The 23,817-nt window shown below is 34.7% G+C and overlaps 1 protein-coding gene across 2 annotated transcripts in view; it reads left to right on the plus strand.

Annotated features, from left to right (window-relative positions):
* The window catches only part of DNAI4 (dynein axonemal intermediate chain 4), a 140,707-nt gene that overhangs the window by 97,849 nt on the left and 19,041 nt on the right, over positions 1–23,817 (plus strand). For both annotated transcript variants that reach the window (XM_037826958.1, XM_037826959.1), the window contains 4 exons: positions 16,723–16,928; positions 18,964–19,050; positions 20,439–20,590; positions 23,520–23,677. In XM_037826958.1, coding sequence (XP_037682886.1) covers positions 16,723–16,928; positions 18,964–19,050; positions 20,439–20,590; positions 23,520–23,677 — 603 coding nt within the window. The remainder of the gene's footprint in view (positions 1–16,722; positions 16,929–18,963; positions 19,051–20,438; positions 20,591–23,519; positions 23,678–23,817) is intronic.

A 23,817-nucleotide genomic window follows, 5' to 3' on the forward strand; every position in this document is an offset into this window, starting at 1 on the left:
TTATAGGCAGGCCTAGCCTCTCCTTTGTAGCAATGGTCTTGCCAAGGGCAAGTCCCGTGGTAGAGGGCTCAGCCCATCAAACCATCAGTCCCCTATATCTGAACACCAATTTTTGACTTGAAACCATGCAGGCAAAAAGGCAGTGGATTGAAATACTTAAAGTGCTGAAAGAAAACAGCTGTAAACCAAGAATTTTTATCTGGTGAAACTTTCAGAAATGAGAGAAAGATTAAGACATTCCCAGATACACAAAAGCCCTACAAGCAATAGTAAAGGGAGTTTTTCACACTAAAGGGAAAGGATACTAGATAGTGGTTCAAAGTGATAAAGAAGTAAAGGCCCCCAGTAAAGGTAACAATGTGGGTAATATAAATACCAGTACTAATTTCCTGTAATTTTTGGTATATAAGTTCACTTCTTACTTCCTAAAGGTGCTAAGATGCAAATGTATCAAAAGGAATGATAAATCTATGGTTTTGGACATACAGTGTACAAAGATATGATTGGTGACAAGTACAAGAAAAGATGGGGGACTGAAGGGTATTGAAATTAAGTTAGTATCAAATGAAGTATGATTGTTATAGATTTAGAATGCTAAATTTTAACCCCATAGTAACCACAATGAAAATAGATGAAAAATATATCAAGATAGAAATGAGAAAGCATTCACTATGGTAAAATATAAAAGGATAAATCAACATAAAAGTAAGCATTAACAAAAGGATTGAGAAACAAATAGGTATAAGACTTACAAAGACCAAACAGCAAAATGACAGAAGAAAGTCCTGCATTATCAGAAGTGACTTGAAATGCAAATGGATTAAGCTCTCCAGTCAAAAGGCAGAGGTTGGCCAAAAGGGTATAAAAGCATGACCTAACTATATGCTGTCTGCAGGAGACTCACCTTAAATTCGAATTTCTAAGTAGGTTGAAAGTGAAAGGATGAAAAAAATATATACCATGCAAGCAGTAACAAAAGAGAGATGGGCTATACTAATTCAAGATAAAATAGACTTTAAGTCAAAAACAATTATGAGGGACAAAGACAGTCATTATATATAGATAGGCAGCTCAATTCACCAAGAAGATGTAACAATTATAAATATATATGAACCTAACATCAGAACCCAAAATATATGAAGCAAATACTGACATTTGAAGGTGACTGTTCTACATTAATTGTATGAGACATTACTACACCAGTTTTATTAATGGATAGAACAGGTAGGCAGAAGATAAACAAGAAAATACAAGACTTGAATGATACTCTAAACCAACTAGGCCTAACAAACATATAGAACATTTCACCCAACTACAATAGAATGAGCATTCTTCTTGAGTGCACGTGGATCATTCTCCAGTATACAATGTATTTTAGGTGACAAAACAAGTACCAGTAAATTAGAAAAACACTGAAATCATTCAATGTATCATCTCCAGCCACAATGGAATGAAGCTAGAAATCAATACCAGAGTTTGAAATAGAAAATTCATGAATATGTGGAAATTGAACAACATACTCTTAAATATGCAATGGGTTAAGGAAATCACAAGGAAAATTAGGAAATATCTTGAGGCAGATTAAAATGACAATATAACATAACAAAACTTATGGATGCAACAAAGGCAGGGCTGAGAGAAATTTATAGCTCTTGTACTGGTTTGTATATATTCTGTCCCCCAGAAAAAGCCATGTTCTTTGATGCAACCTTGTGGGGGCAGATATATTAGTGGGGATTAAGTTGGAACGTTTGGATTAGGTTGCTTCCATGGAAATGTGCACCACCCACCTGTGGGTGATAACTCTGATTGGATAATTTCCATGGAGGCATGGCCCCGCCCATTCAGCATGGGCCTTGATTAGTTTACTGGAGCACTGTATAAGCTCAGACAGAAGGAGGGGGCTTGCTACAGCCAAGAGGGACACTTTGAAAAATGCCCAGTTGCTGAGAGAGGAGCTGCAGATGAGAGACAGTTTGATAACGGCCGTTGAAAGCAGACTTTTGCTCTGGAGAAGCTAAGAGAGGACAAACACCCCAAGAGCAACTAAGAGTGACATTTCTGAGGAACTATAGCCTAGAGAGGAAAGTCCTGGGAGAAAGCCATTTTGAAACCGGAACTTTGGAGCAAATGCCAGCCACATGCCTTCCCAGCTAACAGAGGTTTTCCGGACACCATTGGCCATCCTCCAGTGAAGGCACCCAATAACTGATGTGTTACCTTGGACATTTTATGGCCTTAAGACTGTAACTGTGTAACCAAATAAACCCCCTTTATAAAAGCCAATCCATTTCTAGTGTTTTGCATTCTGGCAGCATTAGCAAACTAGAACAGCTCTAATGTGTACATTAAAAGAGAAGAAAGACTTCAAATCAGTGACCTAACCACAAAACTGGAAGAGCTAGAAAAAGAAAAGCAAACTAAACACCTAGCAAGCAGCAGGAATGAAATAATAATGTTTAAAACAGAGATTAGTGAAATAGAGAAAAAAATCAATGGAGATAACCAACAAAACCAAAATTTTGTTCTTTGAAAAGATCAATAAAATTGACAAACCTTTAGCTAGACTGATGAAGAAAAAAAAGAGGACACAAATAACCAAAATCAGAAATGAAAAGAGGGATACTACTACTGACCCTACTTAAATAAAAAGGACTATAAGAGCACACTAAGAACACCTGTATGCCAATACATTAGATAACCTAGATGAAATGGACAAATTCTTAGAAACACACAAGTTACTTACACTGACTCAAGGAGAAATAGAAGATCTCCACAAACCAATAACTAGGGAAGAGATTGAATCAGTTATCAAAAACCTCCAAACAAAGAAAAGCCCAGGACCAGGTGACTTTACCTAACATTCCAAAAAAACTTAACACCAATTCTCAAACTCATCCAAAAAATTGAAGAGGAGGGAACACTCCCTAATTCATTATACAAGTCCAACATCACCCTCATACTCAAACCAGATAAAGATACCACAAGGGAATAAAATTGCAGACCAATATCTCTTATGAAGGTAAATGCAAAAATCCTTAAAATACTATTAAACCAAATCCAAACTGGATCTCTATTTGCAAAAGAAAGAAGAACCCATACCTCATACCTTATACAAAAAGTAACTCAAAATGCATCAAAGACCTAAATATAAAAGCCAGAACTATCAAAATTCTTGGAGAAAATGTAGGGAAGCATCTTCATGACCTTGTGTTAGGCAATGGTTTCTTAGTTTATACACCCAAAACATTAGCAAGAAAAAAATAAATGGAACCTTATCAAAATTAAAGTTTGGGGCCTTGAAGTTCTTTATCATGAGAGTAAAATGACAACCTGTACACAATGGTAGAAAATATTTGGAAGCTACATATCCAGTAAAGGTTTAATATTGAGAATATAAAAAGAAATGCTTCAACTTAACAGAAATTCAAGCAACCCAATTCAAAAATGGGCAAAAGACTTGAATAGACATCTCTCCAAAGAAGATATACGAATGGCTGAAAAGCTCATGTAACGATTTTCAGCATCATTAATCATCAGGGAAATGCAAATCATAACCAGAGATGTACAATTTCAAACCCACTGCATGGCTACTATTAGAAAAACAGAAAATTACAAGCATTGCAAAGAAACAGGAACTCTCACTCATGTAAATGGTGTAGCCACTGTGGAAAACTGTTGACCGTTTCTCAGAACGTTAAGTATAGAGTTACCATATGACCCAACAATCCCACTATTAGGTATATACACAAAGAATTGAAAGCAAGGACTCAAACAGGTATTGCACACCAATATTCACTGCAGCATTATTCATAATTTTCCAAAGATGTAAGTAACCCAAGTGTCCCTCAGCTGATGAATGGATAAATAAAATGTGGTATATACATAAAATAGAATATTATTCAGCCATAAAAAGGGATGAAGTTTTGATGCATGCATTAATATGGATGAACCTTGGAGACATCATGTTGAGTTGAAATAAGCCAGACACAAAAGGGAAAGTATTATATGATCTTACTGATATGAAATAATCAGAATAAGGAAACTCATAGTGTCAGAATCTAGAGTATAGGTTACCAGGGAATGGGGTGGGTTTGGGGAATAGTAAGTAAAGGCTTATAATGTCCAGAGTTTCTGTTTTTAGTAATGGGTGATGATGGTAGCACAGCATTGTGAACCGAATTAACAGCATTGAAATATATATCTGAGTGTGGTTAAAAGGGGAAATGGTAGGTTGTATTTGTGGTAATAGATAAAAATTTTTTTTTAAATATATGGAACTGCACAACACAAACAGTGAACCTTAAGTTAAACCATGGACTGTAGTTAATAGTACAATTATTAAAATATGCTTTCATCAATTGTAACAAATGTACCACACAGATGCAAGGTATTAATAATAGGGTGATATATGGGAACACTGTATTTTATGTATGATTTTTCTGTAAACCCACAACTTCTCCAAAAGAGCAGGGGAAGCGATCCCATCACGGCTTGTCTACTGGGGGGCCAAACTGCTCAAGTCAGGGTTGGTGGATGGCAGCTCTGCATGCCCCACATGATATTGGAGGAGAGACAAATGTGTGCTGCCTGAGTTTGGGGAATTTGTACGTCACAGGGGAGGGGGTTCTGCCACTGAGAGTTCCAGCCCTGATAAGCTGCTGGAACTGCTTGCTCTGGGATTTGACTTTAAAGTATGGACAGTCTACTTTATTAGACATATCTCCCCCAGGCTGCGGAATGGAAACATATTATATAATATCTGCACACAATAGAAAATTGGGGGTATGGGGGAGGTGAGGTAGGTGAGAGCTATGCAATGGCTGCCAAGTGTGTCCCTGACTTTCCTAGCACCAAGCAACCCATAAAACTGAAGCTAGACTGTAAAGCAAAGATAAATATCCCGTAGTTTAAAAAGTGGTAGTGGGGCTTTAATGCAGAAAGATATCCCCAAATTATCATTGGTATTGCTAAAAGGATAGCCCTGATCCTGACTTACACATAGTGGTTTAACAAAAGAGAAGGTGTGTACTTCTCTGGGGGTAGATGTTAATCACTTCAGTCTCAACACTTCTTTTTCAAACAAGGTCAGGCATACAATAAAAGAGTATGAGTAATATGAAGAAGCAGGAAAATACGACACATGTTCAAGAGAGGAAAATCAACAGGTAGACCCAGAGATGGTTCAGATGTTGGAATTAGGGGACTTTAATTATAAATATATATAATTAAAAACATATGTATATAAGGATCTAGTGGGAAAACTGGGCAGCATGCAGGAGTAGATGGTGAATCTCTTCAGAGGGATGGAGATTTAAAAAATAAATTCACAAACTTAGAAGTGGACATAGCCCTATATTGATTAAAGAAGTTGAAATAAAAATCTAAACCCTAAAATTTGAGAACCAGATATCTTAATCAGTGAATACTGTCAAGCAGGTAGGCAAGAAATAATGCCAATCTTGTGCAAACATTTTCAGAAAATAGAGGAGGAAACGCCTCTCAACTCACTTTATGAGGACAAACAAACTTGATAAAAACAACAAGAAGAAAATATTGGGGATCAAAATTTCTCTGGAATATAGACTTTAGAATCCTTTAAATAAAATATTTGGAACTCAAATATAGCAGTGCTTGAAAAGTATAAAACATGACTAAGTAGTTTATCCCAAGAAAACAGGGTTGATTTAACATTCAAAAATTTGATGGTAATTCACTACATTAATAGAATAAAGTAGAAAAATCACATGATCATATCATTAGATTCAGGAAAACATTTAACAAAAATTCAACACCCATTCATGATAAACATTTTCAAAAAACTAGGAGTAGAAAGAAATTTCCTCTATCTGAAAACAGGTAACTTATGAAAAACCTACAGCTAACATTTTACTTATTCATGAAATGTTGAACACTTTCTGTCTAAAAGTGTTCTGCCTAACTCTGTCTAAAGCTGAGAAAAGTCAAGGATCTCTGATCTCATCTCTTCTATTCAACTTTACACTGTATAATAAGGAAAAATTATAATTATTGGAAAGGAAAATGTAAAACTATTCATAGGTGACATGTTTGCATATGCAGAAGATCCTATGTGATATATAAAAATCTACTAGATCTGATAAATGAATTTAACAGGGTTGTAGAATACAAGATTAGTATACAAAAAATCAGTTGTAAGTCTGTATACCGAAATGAGAAATTAGAAGATCTGATTTAAAAAACAAATGCCATTTAAAACAGCATAAAATCAAATACCGAGAAATAAATCAAATGGAAGGTACTTAAGATCTCTACAATAAAAACAATGAAATATTACTGAGATAATTAAATAAAGTCTAACTGCATGGAGAGATATGTCAATATTTTTAAGATGTTAATTCTCCCCAGATTAATCTATATATTCAATGTAAACCAAATCAAAATCCCAGCTGGATTTTTGTAGAAAATGACAAATTGATTCTAAATTTATATGTAAATCCAAAGGACCTAGAAGGGTCTAAATTATTTTGACAAAAAGAAAAATGTTGGAGGACTTATACTACCTGATTTCAACATTTAATATAAAGCTGCTGTAATCAAGAGAGAGTGATATTTTCATAAGGATTAACAAATAGTCAATAGTAAAAGAATAAAATGTCTTCAAAATTAAAGTCAATTGTTTTTTTTTTTTTATAAAGGTCCCATGTCAACTTTATAGGGCAAAATGTCTTTTTGCCAAATAATGCTAAAGAAATGAGCCTTAACTCTTACTTAGCAGTATATTCAAAATTTAATTCAAAATACTTCAGAGACCTATACCTAAGAGCTAGTACTACCAATGTATTGAGCAAAACATAAAAAAATATCTTTGCAAACTTGTGGTAAAGAGTTTGTAGAACAAAACACTAAGCAAAAAAAAAGTTGATAAATTGGAATTCATTAAAATTGAAATTTTCTGCTCATCAGAAGAACCATGAAGACAATGAATTAGGAAGTCACAGACTGAGAGAAAATATTCAGAATACATAGATCTGACCAAGGACTATGTCCAGAATACATGCCTACAAATGAACAATGAAAAGACAAAACAATTCAGTTAAAGTATGGTCAAATGATTTGGGCAGACATTTCACAAAAGAAGGTATATGCACAACCAATAAGCCTATAATAAGGTGCTCAACATCATTAGTCATCAGGAAAATGCAAATTAAAACCATAATGAGGTGCCATTGTATACACTCTGGGATAACTACAATTTAAAAAGACTTACAGTGCCAAATATTGGTGAGGCTGTGCAGCTACTGGTACTTTCATGCACTGCTGGGGATAGTGTAAAATGCCACACTCACTTTGGAGATCTGTTTGGCATTTTCTTAAAAAGATGAACCACATCTATTTTGGGGACATCTGCTCTTCCAGCGTTCTTATACTTTTATAAAAGGAGTATAAAATGATACAACCATTTTGTACATTTATGGCAATTTCTGAAAAAAGCTAAACATTCAACAACTCTATGAACAAATGCTTTCATCTCTACATATTTACACAAAGGAAATGAAAACATATGTCTACAAAATATGTTTTTTTTTTTTTTGCACAAGAATGTTCATAGAAGTCCTACTCATAGTAGTTGCAAACTGGTGTGCTGGTTTGAATCTATTATGTAGCCCACAAAGAGCCATGTTCCTTTAATTCAGTCTTCTGGGTGCAGACTCATTGTGGGTGGGACCTTTTCATTAGACTATTTCGATGGAGATATGACCCCACCCTTTCAAGGTGGGTCTTAATAAGTTCACTGGAGTATTTAAGAGAGTGGACACAGACACAGATGCTTCAAGATGCAGACAGAAAGATGTTTGAAAATGCTAAGGTAGGAAATGAAGCACCTGAGAAGCTAAGTGAGAACCCACAAGGCCCTTAAAGAGAAGGCTACTGGAATCAGAAGCTGAAAGCAATGCAGCTCAGGAGAAAGGACCAGCAGATGCCAGCCATGTGCCTTCCCAGCTGACAGAGCTGTTCCAGACGCCATTGGCCTTTCTTCAGTGAATGTATCCTTTTGTTGATGCCTTATTTTGGACCTTAGAACTCTAAATTTGTTACCTAATAAATCACCATATAAAAGCCAATCCATTTCTGGTATATTGCATTTCAGCAGCACAGCAAACCGAAACAACTAGAAACAGCCCATTTATCTGTCAACAGAAGGATGGATAAACAAATGATTGTATGGTCATACATTAGATTACAACTCATTCATCAAAATGAAAAAGTTGCTGATACATGCAGCAACTTGGATGAATATAAAAACCTAATGTTGATTGAAATAATTCAGACACAAATACATAGAGCATTATTCCATTAATATGTAGTCCATCTTAATTCGTTTATATTTTACCTCAATTAAAAATTTTTAAAAAACATGAACAGACTTCTTCTTCTGGTTATATTGGATTAGTTCATGGCAGGTCAATACTCCTGGTGAGACTACTAACCAGCCTGATGAATTGCAAAAATTACTTACTTTAAAATATCAGAATTGCAGAAACATAGAAGTCAGAACTTTAAAATATTACCTTTAATAAGTTAGCTAAGGATTTGAAGCTCTTCCTGGGAGCATTTTTCAATCTTGGGCACTATCCAGGGTTGAGAATCTGGGCTAGACCCCGGTAAAGTGCTGCCACAGGTAACAGAGAAATCAGTGATGGTCTGTGTATGTGGTTGGAATGACACAATTAGAAATTTTAGGGACTTCAATCCATGGCTTATTTCTTCCTCAAGGCTTAATTTTGAAGCTGGAGTATGGGGGCAAGTAGGTGGCTTCAGAGCTAAGCCCAAATCTCTGAAAAGCAGAGCATTCTAAAAATAATATATGAGAACTGAAAACCCTAAGTGGAGTGGTGAATTGGCACAGACAATCTCCAACTATATTATTCTTTTTGTGAGGGAAACTACCAATAAGGTATAGCTTGAGGCTTGTAACCTTGGCTTTCCTTTGGAAGTGGGCCACTTCAGGAAACAGGGAAGTAAATCAGCAGACATTTTGGTTGTTGTAAGGCACTGGAAGACAAAATTGAAGACATTATGTGTTTCATAAGTGCTGCTTATTTCTGCTGATGTCATTTTCCGAATTTAGCCTCCTACCATCCTACAAGGGTAAGGAGGTTAAAGTGATTGTGGTGTCTTAGAGCTATGTACCACAGAAAACCATGTTCTTAAACTTAATCCATTCCTGTCAGTGTGAGCCCATTGTAAACAGGATCTTTTGATGAGTTTACTTCAGTTAAGATGTCACCCAATTGAGTCAGGATGGCTCTTAATACAATTACAAAGACCCTAGAGAGAAGGTCACAAAGAGAGAAGCCAGAGGGAACAGTGAGAATCTAGAAGTCAAAAGAACCCAGAAGAGAAAGGAGGTGCCACCATCTGCATTGCCATGTGTGCCAGTTTGAATGTATTATGTCCCCCCAAACGTGATTATCTTTGATGCAGTCTTGTGGGGCAGACGTTTTGGTGCTGATTAGATTTACATAGAAATGCACCCCACCCAACTGTAGGTGACAACTCTGATGAGATATTTCCATGGAGGCGTGGCCCCACCCATTCAGGGTGGGCCTTGATCAATGGAGCCATATAAATGAGCTGACGGGCAGAGGGAACTCAGTGCAGTGCAGCTGTAACTGACATTTTGAAGAGGAGCTACAGCCAAGAGGGACATTTTGAAGAAAGCACAGGAGCTGCAGATGAAAGACATTTTGAAGACGGCCATTGGAAGCAGACTCTTGCTCCAGAGAAGCTAAGAGAGGACAAATACCCCAAGTGCAACTAACAGTGACATTCTTGAGGAACTGCAGCCTACAGAGGAATGTCCTGGGAGAAAGCCATTTTGAAAATAGAACTTTGGAGCAGACACCAGCCATGTGCCTTCCCAGCAAACAGAGGTTTTCCAGACACCATTGGCCATCCTCCAGTGAAGGTGCTGATTGCTGATGTGTTACCTTGGACACTTTATGGCCTTAAGACTGTAACTGTATAACCAAATAAACCCCCTTTTATAAAAGCCAATCCATCCCTGGTGTTTTGCATTCTGGCAGCATTAGCAAACTAGAATACCATGTGTGCTGGTTTCTATCTGTTATGAACCCCATAAAAGACTATGTTCTTTTAATCCACTCTTGTGGGGGCAGACCTATTAGGGTGGGATCTTTTGCTTAGGTTGTTTCCATGGAGATGTGATCCCTCCCATTAAAGGTGGGTCTTAATTAGTTTACTGGAGTCTTTAAGAGAGCCCAGGGAGAGAGAGAGAGAGCTCAGAGCTGACACAGACCCAGATGCTTGGAGATGCAGACAGAAAGACATTTGAAGATGCTAAGCTAAGAGCTGAAGCACAGACTTTGCCCCAGAGAAGCTAAGTGAGAACCCACAGACACTTAAAGAGAAAGCCACTGGAATCAGAAGCTGAAAGCAATGCAACTTGGGAGCAAAGGATGAGCAGATGTCAGCCACATGCCTTCCTAGCTGACAGAAGTGTTCTGGATGCCATCAGCCTTTCTTCAGGGAAGGTATCCTCTTGTTAATGCCTTAGTTTGGACACTTATGGCCTTAGAACTGTAAATTTGTGAACTAGTAAACTACCGTTGTAAAAGCCAATCTTTTTCTGGTATTTTGCATTCTGGCAGCTTTAGCAAACCAGAACACTATGTGATAGAAAAGCCAAGATACAAGGACTGCTGGCAGCCAGCCCCCAAATGCCAGTTTTCTTTTTTGTTTTTTTGTTTTTTTTTAGAGAAAGCACCACCATTATGTTACCTTGATTTTGGTCTTCTCCTAGCCTCAAAACCAATAAATTCCCATTGTTTAAGCAAACATATTAAATAGTATTTGATTTAGTAGGAAAGCTTTCAGGAATTCATCATTAAGTATAATGTTACTGTTGACTTTTTATATATGACCTTTATCAAGTTGAGAAAGTTACCTTCTATTCCTATTCTGAGAGTTTTTTGTGTTGGATTTTGTCAAATGCCTTTTCTCTGTCAATGGAGATGATTGTGTGATTTTCTTCTCATTCTGTTAATGTGGTGTATTAAACTGATTTATTTTCTTATATTTAACCACCCTTGTATTTGGTCATGGTGTATAAAGTTTTTAATTTGATGTTGGATTCAATTGGTAGTAATTTTTGAGGAGTTCTGCATCTATATTGGTAAGGAAAACTTGTTTGTAGTTTTTTTTCTTATGATGTCTTTATCTGTTTTTGACATCAGAATAAACTCTAGTTAGCATCATAGAATGAGGTAGGGATAATTCCCTTCTCTTCAATTTTTGGAAGAATTTGAAATGGGCTGGTATTAACTCTTCTTTGGATGTTTGGTAAAATTCACTAGTGAAGCCATCTGGTCCTGGACATTGCTTTGCTGGGGAGGTTTTTGATGACTGATGTAATCTTGTGAGATATTATTGATCTGATGAGATCTTCTACTTCTTTAGGTGAGGTGTAAGTTTCTATGAATTTGTCCATTTCCTCTAGATTATATGATTTTTTTTGGCCTTTAATTGTTTATGGTATATTCTTAAAATCTTTTTAATTTCTGCAAGATCAGTAGTATTGTCCCTACTTTGATTTCTGATCTAGTTATTTGTGTCTTCTTTTTTTCTTTGTCAGTCTGGCTAAAGGTTTGCCAGTTTTATTGAACTTTTCAAAGAACCTTTTATTGGTATCATTGATTTGTCTCAATTGTTTTTCTATTCCCTACTTCATCTCTGCTCTAATCATTATTATTTCCTTTTTTCTACTAACTTTAGGTTTAGTCTGTTCTTACTTATCTAGTTCCTTAAGATGTTAAGTTAGGTTATTAATCTGGGATCTTTCTTCTTTTTAATAATGCAGGTGCTTATAGTTATAAATTTCCCTCTAAGCAATGCCTTTTCTACATCCCGTAAATTTTGATTTGTTGTGTTTTCATTTTCATTCACCTCTAGTAATTTCCTGTTTCCCCTTTGATTTCTTCTTTGACTCATTGGTGTTTTAAGAGTGTATTATTTAATTTCCATGTCTCTGAATTTTCCAGCTTTTTGTCTGTTATTAATTTCTAGCGTCCTCAACTTGATAAAGGTCATATATAAAAAACCAACAGTCAACATTATACTCAATGATGAATTCCTGAAAGTTTTCCTGTTAGGGTCAAGAACAGAACAAGGATGCTCCATTTCACCACTGCTGTTCAACATTGTACTGAAAGTTATAGCCAGAGCAATTAGATAAGAAAAAGAATTAAAAGGTATCTCAATTGGAAAGGAAGAAGTAAAACAATCTCTATTTACAGATGACATGAGCCTTTATGTAGAAAATCCAAAAAAATTCACAGAACCTAATAGAGCTAAAAAATGAATTCAGGAAAGTTGCACACTACATGATTAACATACAAAAATCAGTAGTAATCAGGGGAAGGTTTATGTAAAGTTTCCTAGATTATAAGCTCTTACAGCAGTCACATCTGTTCATGAATTGTAACAGTTATTTCTAAATTCTAAGATGCTGAGCTGTTTGTGTGTGACTTGGTCTGTCCCTGGAGCTTCGGGTGTCTGTGTGGTGCCTGGGACTCAGAGCCAGAGTTTGGCAGCTGTGATTGTAGGCATTTCCCCATGCAGCAACTGTTAAAGAGGCTGAAAAGGAGATCAGACTTTGATTGGAGATATGAACAAAATGGACTTGGTTGAGACTGGAGTAGATCAGACTAAAGGGTATAGGATGATATCAACTGTGTTTTAAAACTTTGGCTTTTGTGTGGGACCAAAGGAAGAGACATTTATTTGGTGCAAAATCTATGTTTTCTGTAGCACGCTATATAATTTAACTTGTATGGTCAGTTTACTCAAACACCATAATTAAATGGAATCTTGACTAGGGAGTGGGATCTGGTTGGTTTGTACAGGTTAGCATGAACCTCCATTACATCCCAGAGTAATTTGGGCAGAGAATAAAAAGCATTTGCGAAGCCACTTTGAGGGACTGGGGGATAATGTGGAAATATTAAACTTCCTCAGCTGGTGAATTCCTGATAGTCTTGCAAGCATTGGAGACTACCAGTTTAATAGGCCAAGCCCTTGATCTTGGGGCTCGCCCTTATGAAGCTTGTTACTGCAGAGAAGAGGCTAAACCTACTTATAATTGTGCCTGAGAGGCCCTCCCAGAGAACTTCTTTTGTTGCTCAGATGTGGCCTCTCTCTCTAAGCCAACTCAGCAGGTAAACTCACTGCCCTCCCCCTGCTATGTGGGATATGACTCCTAGGGTTGTAAATCTCCCTGGCAATGTGGGATGTGACTCCTAGGGGTGAGCCTGGAACTTGCTTCTTAGGATTAAGAGAGCCTTCTTGACCAAAAGGGGGAAGAGAAATGAAACAAAATAAAGTTTTAGTGGCTGAGAAATTTCAAATGGAGTCAAGAGGTCATTCTGGAAGTAACTCTTAAGTATTACATAGATATCCCTTTTTAGTTTCTAGTTTAGAATAGCTAGAAGGAAATATCTGAAACTGTTGAACTGCAATACAGTATCCTTGATTCTTGAGATGATTATATAACTATATAGCTTATATGGTGTGCCCAAGTAATTGTGGAAATCTTATGGCTCACATTCCCTTTACCCAGTAAATGGATGAATGAGTAGGAAAATAGGGACAAAAAGTAATTGAATAATAGGGGGTAAGGAGTATGGAATGTTTTGGGTGTTCTTTTTTACTTTTATTTTTATTCATTTTTTTTTGGAATTATGAAAATGTTCAAAAATTGATCATTGTACGCTTTGGATAATTGTATGGTATGTGAATATATCTCAATAAAATTGCATTTAAAAAAAATCAGTTGTATTTTTCTACCCTAGCAATGAACAATACAAAATGGAGGGTTTATTTAAAAAATGAATTTATAATAGCATCTAAAGGAATAAAATATATAAGATTAAATTTATCCTGGGAGGTGAAAGACTTACACACTAAAAACTATGAAACACTGTCACATATAGCTAGAAAACTGGACAAAATATGTGAAATAACTTTTTTGGACATTAAACAATAGACAGCACATGACCATGATCTCTAGTGAAGGGAAATAAAAGGTGAATGTTATGATTACTCTAGCTTTTTTCCTGAAATTACTTTCCATTCACAGGATATGGAGGGGAAATGGAGCAGAGTATAGTAGTTTTGCTTATTTGGTGAGACAGATCAAAGTTTTGGGAGGCTGAGTTGATAGAATTTGTGGGGCAGGGAACTGGATAGGCTGGAGCTATGTAGAGAAAAGATTGTATAAATCTATCTTCAGATACCATTGAGTCCTTGGCTAAAACCTAAGCTGTGCAGCTTAAGTTTAATCTCATAGTTCAGATAGGGTTGGAGATAGTTGAGTCTTAACTAGCCAGAGTAGGAGAACGTTTTTGTTCACCTGTGGCATTCAGTAGATCCAGAACCAGTTCTAGAGTAAAGATTAGTCTAGGGACCCCTCCCCTCTTTAAAAAAAAAAACCCTTTAACAACAAATCTCAAAAATATCAAGATAATCTGAAAATACATTAACTGCTTGACAAAACAAACTACATCTTTCTTTAAAGAAGGCAAAAACTGTAACATTTACAATGTCCAGATTCCATAAAATATTACTAGTCATGTTAAGAAACTGGAAAATATGACCCATAACCATGAAAAAAACCAGGCTATATATAGAGAGAGGTGCTGAAGTGACAGAGATTAAAAACTGTAGAATGAAAGATCAGTGAAATTGGAAACAATTGAAACTGAAGCACAGAGAGAAATAAGGCTAAAAATGAATAGAACCACAGTGACCTATGGAGTAATATGTGATTTAACATACGTGTAATTGGAGTAACAATAGAGGAGAAGAGGAGAAGCACAAAAATTTTTAAAGAAACAATGGCTGAAAATTTTCCATACTTGAAAAAATCTTTAAACTAACAAATAGAAGAAGCTCAATGAAACCCAAGCAGGAAAACCCATTGGAAACCATGTTGAGTCACATCTTAATTAATATACCGAAACAGAGAAAAAATTAAAAGTCCCAGAAAGAAAAAATATACACTTAGGGAAAGAAATCTAATAATGCCTGCTTAATTTCTCATCAGAAGCCAGAAGATAATACTATGACAATTTTAATGTCCTGAAAAGTTGAATAACTGTGGGACAGGTCCTTCAAAAATCGTGGTGAAATAAAAACATATTCAGGCAAAGAAAAATTGATATAATTCATTGCCAACTGGCCAGAATTACAAGAAATGTTAAAGGAAGTTCTTTGGACTGATGGAAAATAATATTAGATAGACACTAGGATCCACACAAAGGAATGAAGAGTGCTAAGATTAGATAATATGTGGGTAAATATAAGAGATATTTCAGTCCATTTTAAATCTCTTTAAAAGATTATTAAATTGAAAGTTGATTCTAAATTTTATATGACAAAGCAAGTTCCTAGAATAGCCAAGTTAATTTTGAAATAAAAGAATGAAATTGAAGGACTTATCCTACCTGATTACAAGACTTAATATAAAGCTACAGTAATCAAGGCAGTGTAGGGAAAGGCTAGTCTTTTCAATAAATGGTGCTGAAACAATTCGATATCCATATGGAAAAAAAATCCATCTCAACCCCTACCTCACACCTTACATACAATTAACTGAAAATAGGTCATAGAGCTAAATGTAAAAATTAAAGCTCTAAAATTCTAGAAGAAAATAAAATAGGATAAGAAAATTTACTAAAAACATAAAAAGTACAAACCATAAAATTAAAAAATAGTAAATTGGACTCTAGCAATATTTAAAATATCTGTTCTTTGAATGGTTTGAAGCAAATAAGGGTGCAAGCAACAGACTAGGAGAAAATGTTTGTAATACATCTATCAAAGAAATCTAGAATATGTAAAGCACCTTTAAAACTCAATGAAAAATAAGGTAAAATTTAATAAAAATCTAAAATATCTAATAAAAATCGGCAAAAAAATTGACCAGAACCTTCACCAAAAACACCAGAAACTTTTCATAAGCAATCTTAATGTGGCTAATGATCAGCTATATAGGTTTAATGAACTTCCTGAAATTATATGCAGAATTTTGGCAATGTACATATGTCTATTTTTTTTATTTTTCTGATAAATGTGTTACAATGTTCACCAAATTCTCAAAAATGAAAACATTAGAAAGGTCATGAACTATTGTTCACTTACCAGAAGTTTAGAAAATGATTGCCAACAAGCTGATTAAATTGAGATGCCTTCCTCTCTGTTTACAAGTTAATAACATAATTAGATTTAAAACAATATAGTCTTGTCTCATTGGTTCTCTGATGTTGCCAAAAATTTAAACCTTGTAGGTTTAAGTTTAGATAATAAATTTATTTGGGAGATAAATATATTTTAGACTTTCATATCCTGAATGAGAGAAACAACCCACTTATTTCAGGTCCTCCAGCCTCTGAAAAAAATTATTGAACTAAAAATAATTAAAATCCTTACATGATTCCTAATTGTTTTAAGAAAAGATAAATGCTTAAAATGTTTTTTTATTATTTCATTTGTAATTTTTGGAAAGCCTTGGTAAAATTATTTTGAGTTTAATCAAATAAAAGTTTATCACTTCTTATTAGAGCAGAGATGCATTTTTAGTGGTTCTTCTAACACATTAAAATATGAGTCAAAAGTATCACTTTATTAAAGGACAGTTTTTTTTATTATTTTTTTATTTAGAACCTGAGCCTGAAGAACCTGAAGACATTTTAGAAGGTGAAAAGCTTACAGAGGTAGAGGAAGAAAAGAAGGAGGAGGATGAAGAAATAGAAATAGGTGTAGAACAATCAACAATACCAGCCAATTTGGAAAGACTTTGGTCCTTTACCTGTGACTTAACCAAAGGTCTTAATGTGAGCAGCCTCACCTGGAATAAAACAAATCCAGTAAGTTATCAAACATTTAAAAATTCCATCTCTAATACTTAGAGATGTCAATCTGAAAAAAAGATTGACAAGGGATTGGCAAGGGATTGAAAATGGCCTAACACCTGGTTTTGAAATGGCTTTAGAACAGTCATGTTTCAAAAAGGAGGAAATGCAACTATAAAAACATCACCATTATTATTTTAGGAGATGTACTGGGAATATTAGAATTCTTTGAATACATGTCAGTTATTGATAAGTGAATTAGAAGAGAATATATGGTTGATTTGTCTTCTCCTAAAACTAGCCTTATTCAGAAGTTATATATACTTAAGTCAGTGATGCTACAAATACACAAAATAATTTGAGATTCCTTAAAAAACTATTGCTACTCATCATAGAAAATGCTTAAATAGCACTTGCTATGTGCCAGGCACTGTTGTATTTTATTTCTGTTAACACAGCAGCTCTATAAGGTAGGAACTATTAGTTTTCCCATTATGTTGATAAGGAAACTGAATTACAAGAGATAAATAACTTGCCCAAAGTTACACAAGTAGTAAGTGAAACAGTCAGAATTCAAACACAGATAACCTGCTCCAGAGTTCTTGCTCTTAACTACTGCATTGCCAAAAATCATCTTGAAGCAAGTAAAATGAATGATCAAGCTGGGAATGGTATGTTTGCTTTTCAAAAAGAGATGATTATAGAGTAACAGGGCTGGTTTTTCTCATGATGTTTAGAAACTGGTTCTGAAGGTATTTCCCAATTGGTGATTACAAAAATCTTCTATGTAATGGCAGTATCTTGGAATAAATTTAGTTTAAAGCAGTCAAAACTAATTTGCATAAATTGTATTGTTTTATGTATATTTAGGAATTAGCCTCATTGTTATACATGTTATGAGGTACTGTATGAAAACATGGTAGTTGTTATGGTTAGTAAACAGAAAGTCTATAATCATCTTTGTTGAAACCTAAATATCACATGCTAATTATGTGTGATTATTTTTTAATAAGATAAAGTACATTTAGTATTGGTTTTATTTTATAAAACTATATTTAGGAACACCTTGTAGATAAGTAGAATTTAATAAATCAGTACTAACAGTCCATAAATGAAGATAGACCAACTGCTTTTAGAAACTGAATATACTAACATTTTTTTAAATTAATACAGTGCTTCTGAGATTGAAATTAAATCATTTTGAATGAATCTTGGTAAAAACATATAACAGATAGAATCTACAATATTCATTAATTCATTCCACAAATATTTGTTGAGCATTCACTCTGTGCCAGGCATTCTGTTAAGGCACTAGAGATATAGTAGTAAATTGAGTCATACATACACCTTGCTTGTGCAATAATTTGCTATATGTGCTTTGATAAGAAAAATAAATAGTGCTGTGGGAGCACCTAAGAGAAGGTCTTGAAGGCTTCTTAGAGGAAATAGTGCCTATGCTGAGTCTAGAAGAGATGAAATAGGAGTTTGTCAAAGTCAGGATAGAATGGTTAGTGGTTATGAGTGTTTTATGACTTAAGTGGATGTTGACCTGAAAGTAGGGTGGTAGCAAGAAAATATATATATATATTTGTAAAGATATTCTGATTAGAAAACAGAGGCTGTATTTGGTCAATCATTAAACATTTGTCTATATGTACTTATAAATGCCTTTAAAAATTATCTGCCTTTTACTAAGTACCTCTTATTTTACATTTGAAATAAATATATTTGAAACATAATATATTTCTGAGGATATTATAATATAATACAGTCTTGGAAGATTACCTCAATATGTTGAAACAACTTGTTAGCAACTGGTTCTTTTTAGGTACTTCAGTCCGAAAAGGTGAAAATCATTATACTGATTAAATATTTTGCTTAGGAAGATGGGGGTATAGAATAATAATAGGTGCTATCCTGTTATTGTTTCCTCTTAACTGAAATGTCTTATCACAGTTTTTAACAAAGTTCATCAATATGTACCTCCGTACATTTACCAACAGTTTTATGCCATCTTCTCTTGTTTTAAATGTATTTTTCTGGTTTTCAGGATCTTTTGGCTGTTGGCTATGGGTACTTTGGATTTAAAGAGCAAAAAAGAGGATTGGCTTGCTGCTGGTCGCTAAAGAATCCCATGGTAATCCAAGCAGGGGTAAAACCCATTTTGATTTAATGAATTAAATGTTGACATAGTGATATGTTAAATAAAAATCAAGAAAATTTATAATTCAAAATCTATATTTTCTATGATTTAAATGCATAACAATTCAAATTTGTTCTTGTTGACGTGAGGTAAAGAGAATTCATTCACAAATTCATACAATAAATATTTATCGAGGGTCCACTATATGCTGTTAGATCTAATGATGTAGAGCTGAACCATTATTGGTTATCACTGCTAATTATAAAGAAGAATGAATTTGCTAATGAAAATCTTTTGAAAAATTAAGTTTGTTTTACTACTGGATTGTTTCTTAAAATATAAATAATTCCTTATCACCTAACCTCTGCTATCCTCAATGGATAAAAAATAGATTATGACTGTCTTACTGCCATGAACTTTTCAAAAAGAATGAATAAAAATTGCAGTCATTTTTTTTTTTTTTTTTCGCTAAACAGTATTAGTCAGTCTGTTACTTTACAGCTTTACATTTAGATTCAGTCTATATCTGAAATATAGAATGGGAAACTTAGAAAAGGGTCAGAAGAGCAAAAAAATTTAAGTTTTTATAAATAGCCCCTGTCAGGAAGCTAAGTTTATATAGCATAAAAGAAAGGAAGAAGCAATTTTAAACATGTGGAAGGATGACACAGGATCCATCATCAGTAGCTTTTTCCTTTTTCCACATATATGGTTAGACACAGGAAAGAGTTTAGATTAGACATCGAAACAAAACAAATAAAACTTCTTGACAAAGTTGTAGAACAGAACACCTTAGAGAATTTTGAAGCTTCTTTATTCATTGTTTAGAAATCCAGTGTATCTGAAACAGATATTGGAAGACAGGAATATATGCTAGATAATTTGGGAACCATTCATTGTTTCTGTAAGAAAATTAGTTTACACTAATTCTGCTGAAAGATTACCAAAAGTTTATAATTATTGTAGAAATCCATGCTATATTTCTTAAAGCCATTGAGCTCTGGGGAGCTATGGTTTTGTCAAGTAAGGACTTGGTTTTATCAAAGTAACCTATCAAATAAGGCTTTGTTCTCATCTATGCCAGAAGTTAGGATCAACTGAATGTCAACTACCCTTTTCGCATCCCCATTGCCACCAGCCTAGTTTCAGCCATCATCATATCCTGCCTCAATTACTGCTACAGTTGCCCTGCCTCTTTTTTTTCTTTGCCCCTTTATACTCCATTCTCCTCATAGCTGGCAGAGTGATTTTTTAAAAACCATAAATCCTGTCATATTAAACTCCTACTTTAAATTCCTCACTGTATTCCCATTTCAGTTAGATCCTCTTACTGTGACTTATACAACAGATTTAAAATCCAATGTTTTTTTTTTTTATTTCAGTGGCCAGAACGTATTTATCAGAGTGTACATGGAGTTACTGCTGTGGATTTTTCTATTGGAGCACCTAATCTTTTAGCAGTTGGCTATCACAATGGCACAATTGCAATTTATAATGTGCAGAGCAACAGTAGTGTTCCAGTTCTGGATAGTAGGTGAGAATCCAAAAATAAGATAAACATATATTACATGCATTTTTAATGAGAATTAGAAATTTACTCTAATATTATTTAGTTTGAGTTAATATTTGTTTTGTTATTGAGAGTGGCTTCATTATATTTGAACATTTAATAATTACTCATTTTATTCTCTCCAGCTGAAATACTTTATTCTAATCTCTCCTTCATCTTCTTTTCTGCTCACTTTGCATGAACCTTTCTTTGGCTTGATAGTTCATGCTTATTCTTTTTTTTTTTAATTTTTTAATTCATTTTTATTGAGATATATTCACATACCATGCAGTCATACACAGCGTACAATCAATTGTTCACAGTACCATATATAGTTGTGCATTCATCACCAAAATTAATTTTTGAACATTTTCATTACCACACACACAAAAATAATAAGAATAAAAATTAAAGTGAAAAAAAGAACAATTAAAGTAAAAAAGAATACTGGGTGCCTCTCCCCGCCCCCCTCCCCATTTTTCTACTCATTCATCCATACACTGGACAAAGGGGAGCATGATCCATATGGCTTTCCCAATCACATTGTCACCCCTCCATAAGCCACATTTTTATACAATTGTCTTCAAGATTCAAGGGTTCTGGTTATAGTTTGATAGTTTCAGTTATTTAACACTAGCTATTCCAGTTCATCAGAACCTAAAAAGGGTTGTCTATATTGTGCATAAGAGTACCCACCAGAGTGACCTCTCGGCTCCTTTTGGAATCTCTGAGCCACTGAAGCTTATTTCATTTCCTTTGACATCCCCCTTTTGGTCAAGATGTTCTCCATGCCATGATGCCGGGTCTGGATTCCTCCCCGGGAGTCATATTCCACGTTGCCAGGGAGATTCACTCACCTGGGTGTCAGATCCCACGTAGTGGGGAGGCAGTGATTTCACCTGCCAAGTTGGCTTAGCTAGAGAGAGACAGTCACATCTGAGCAACAAAGAGGCATTTGGGAGGAGGCTCTTAGGCACAATTATAGGCAGGCCTAGCTTCTCCTTCGCAGCAACAGTCTTGCCAAGGACAAGTCCCGTGGTAGAGGGCTCAGCCCAGCAAACCACCAGTCCCCTATGTCTGTGAGCACATCAGCAGCCATCGAGGTGGGGAATTCTCCACCAGCTCCTCAAGGGGGCTTTGCATATTTTTTTCCATTTTTTTTTAACTTAACTCTTTTTTAAAAAATTTTAACTATACTAAAAAAAAAAAAAAGAAAAAAGAAAAAGAAACATACAGTTAAAAAAAACGTTTCAAACAAACCATAGCATAAGGGAGAAGAAAAAGACAACTAACCTAAAGTAACTACTTTACTTCCAACATGTTCCTACTTTACCCCAAGAAAATAACCTAATATTTATGCTTGTTCTTAAATCTTGCTTAAGGCATCATCTCCCCCAGGAAACTTTCCCATTTCTTTATTTTTGTGCATTCTTTATAAACCTATATCATAATACTTATCACATTGTATATAATTATTTGTTTATATATAGTTTCCTGAGAAGATGTAAGCTCCTTTAGGGCAAGGTTGAGTCTTCCTTACTCTTGTATCCTCAGTGTGCCATACAATATCAGGCATGCAACAGGAGAACAGTAAATGTTTGATTAATAAACAATGGATGAATGAGTGAGTGAGTCATATTGTGAAAACCAAAAAGTTATAGGTGAAAGATATTAAATAGATTAAGTTTTTGGAATAGCCAGATACCTATGAGGCTAAAATCAGGCAGTACCTTTGTATCATAGTTAGAACAGGGGATAGGTATTAAAATAAGGGTTCTTAATTTTAACTGTGAAATTATTTTTATAGTTATACTCAAACATATCTGTGACTTTAGAAGTTTCAGAACTACTGCATTGGAGGATTTATATAAAAAAAAAATCAAGAGGAGTCAGTACTAAGGAACAGAATAACCCATTAATCTGATGGGAAAATAGGCAGTAATCTGAGAACTGATTTTAGTTTTTCAGAATAGTTTTAAATCTCAGCCATAGGGAAAGAATCAAGCTAATCTGAAACATAGGAAGAAGGGTGAGGAAATTGTTTACTTGAATAAGATTTAAATGACCAATTGAGTTAAGACATGACAAAATAATGTTTATAAAGATGAAGGTACAGTTCTTTTATTCAATGTGTCTAAAATAAACTAAACGTCAGAATTTACACAACTAAACTAGGAAAAAGAAAATTAATAGAGTAAGAGAAGTATATTCTGCAAAGAAAGAAAATACATGCTTTTGTATTCTTGTTTGTTTTCGTTTTCTTGTGTGCTCCAGCAAATACCTGCAATGAGTTGACTTAAACAGTGGGGAATTTATTAGGATATGGTTTTGAGGTTTGGGGAAAAGTTCAAATCAAGGCATCATGAAGGTGATGCTTTCTCCTCAAAGACTGAATTGTTCTGGGGCTGGTTGCTGGTGATCCTTGGCTCAGCTTTTCTGTCACATGGCAATGCACATGGCGACCTCTCCTGACCTCTCTATTCTCTTCCAAGTACTATTGATTTAAGCTTCTGGCTGCTCCCTCGGGACTTTTTCTGAGTTTCATTCTGCTTGTAAGAGACTTTAGTAATAGGATTAAGGTCTATCCTGGGCTATACCTTAACTGAAGTAACCTCATCAAAAGGCCCTACTAACAATAGGCTCATACCCACAGGTATGGATTGTTTAAGATCATGTTTTTTGGGTACATACAGCTCCAAACCACTACACTGTTATTATAACTAATATAATAAAGGCCAGTAAAGTGATTATCTTTCCTACTTTTCAAAATATTTAAACTAAAAGTCCAGTTTTAAACAACAAAAGCATGTTTTTAAAGTAAGTCACAATGCTCTAGGGAGCTGTCCTTATTATATTTGTAACCTTTTAAAAATTATTATAATGATTCTATATTTAGTACTTTTCCCTGTTTTAGTGAATCTCCTCAAAAACATCTGGGACCTGTATGGCAGCTACAATGGATAGAACAAGATAGAGGAACAACATGTGATGATAAACGAGAAATACTTGTTTCTATATCAGCAGATGGAAGAATCTCCAAATGGGTTATACGAAAAGGACTGGACTGTCATGGTAAAAAGAAAAAAGTTAAATTATCTTTCTCATGTTATGTGCCAAATTAAAAACTCCTAGTAAACTACTTGTGAGAGGTGATACATTTTTGTTTGACAAATGAAAATTGGGCTTGGTCATTCTTTTTCTAAGCACCTAGT

Source organism: Choloepus didactylus, chromosome 2, assembly GCF_015220235.1.
Source record: "Choloepus didactylus isolate mChoDid1 chromosome 2, mChoDid1.pri, whole genome shotgun sequence".
Taxonomy (NCBI): domain Eukaryota; kingdom Metazoa; phylum Chordata; class Mammalia; order Pilosa; family Megalonychidae; genus Choloepus; species Choloepus didactylus.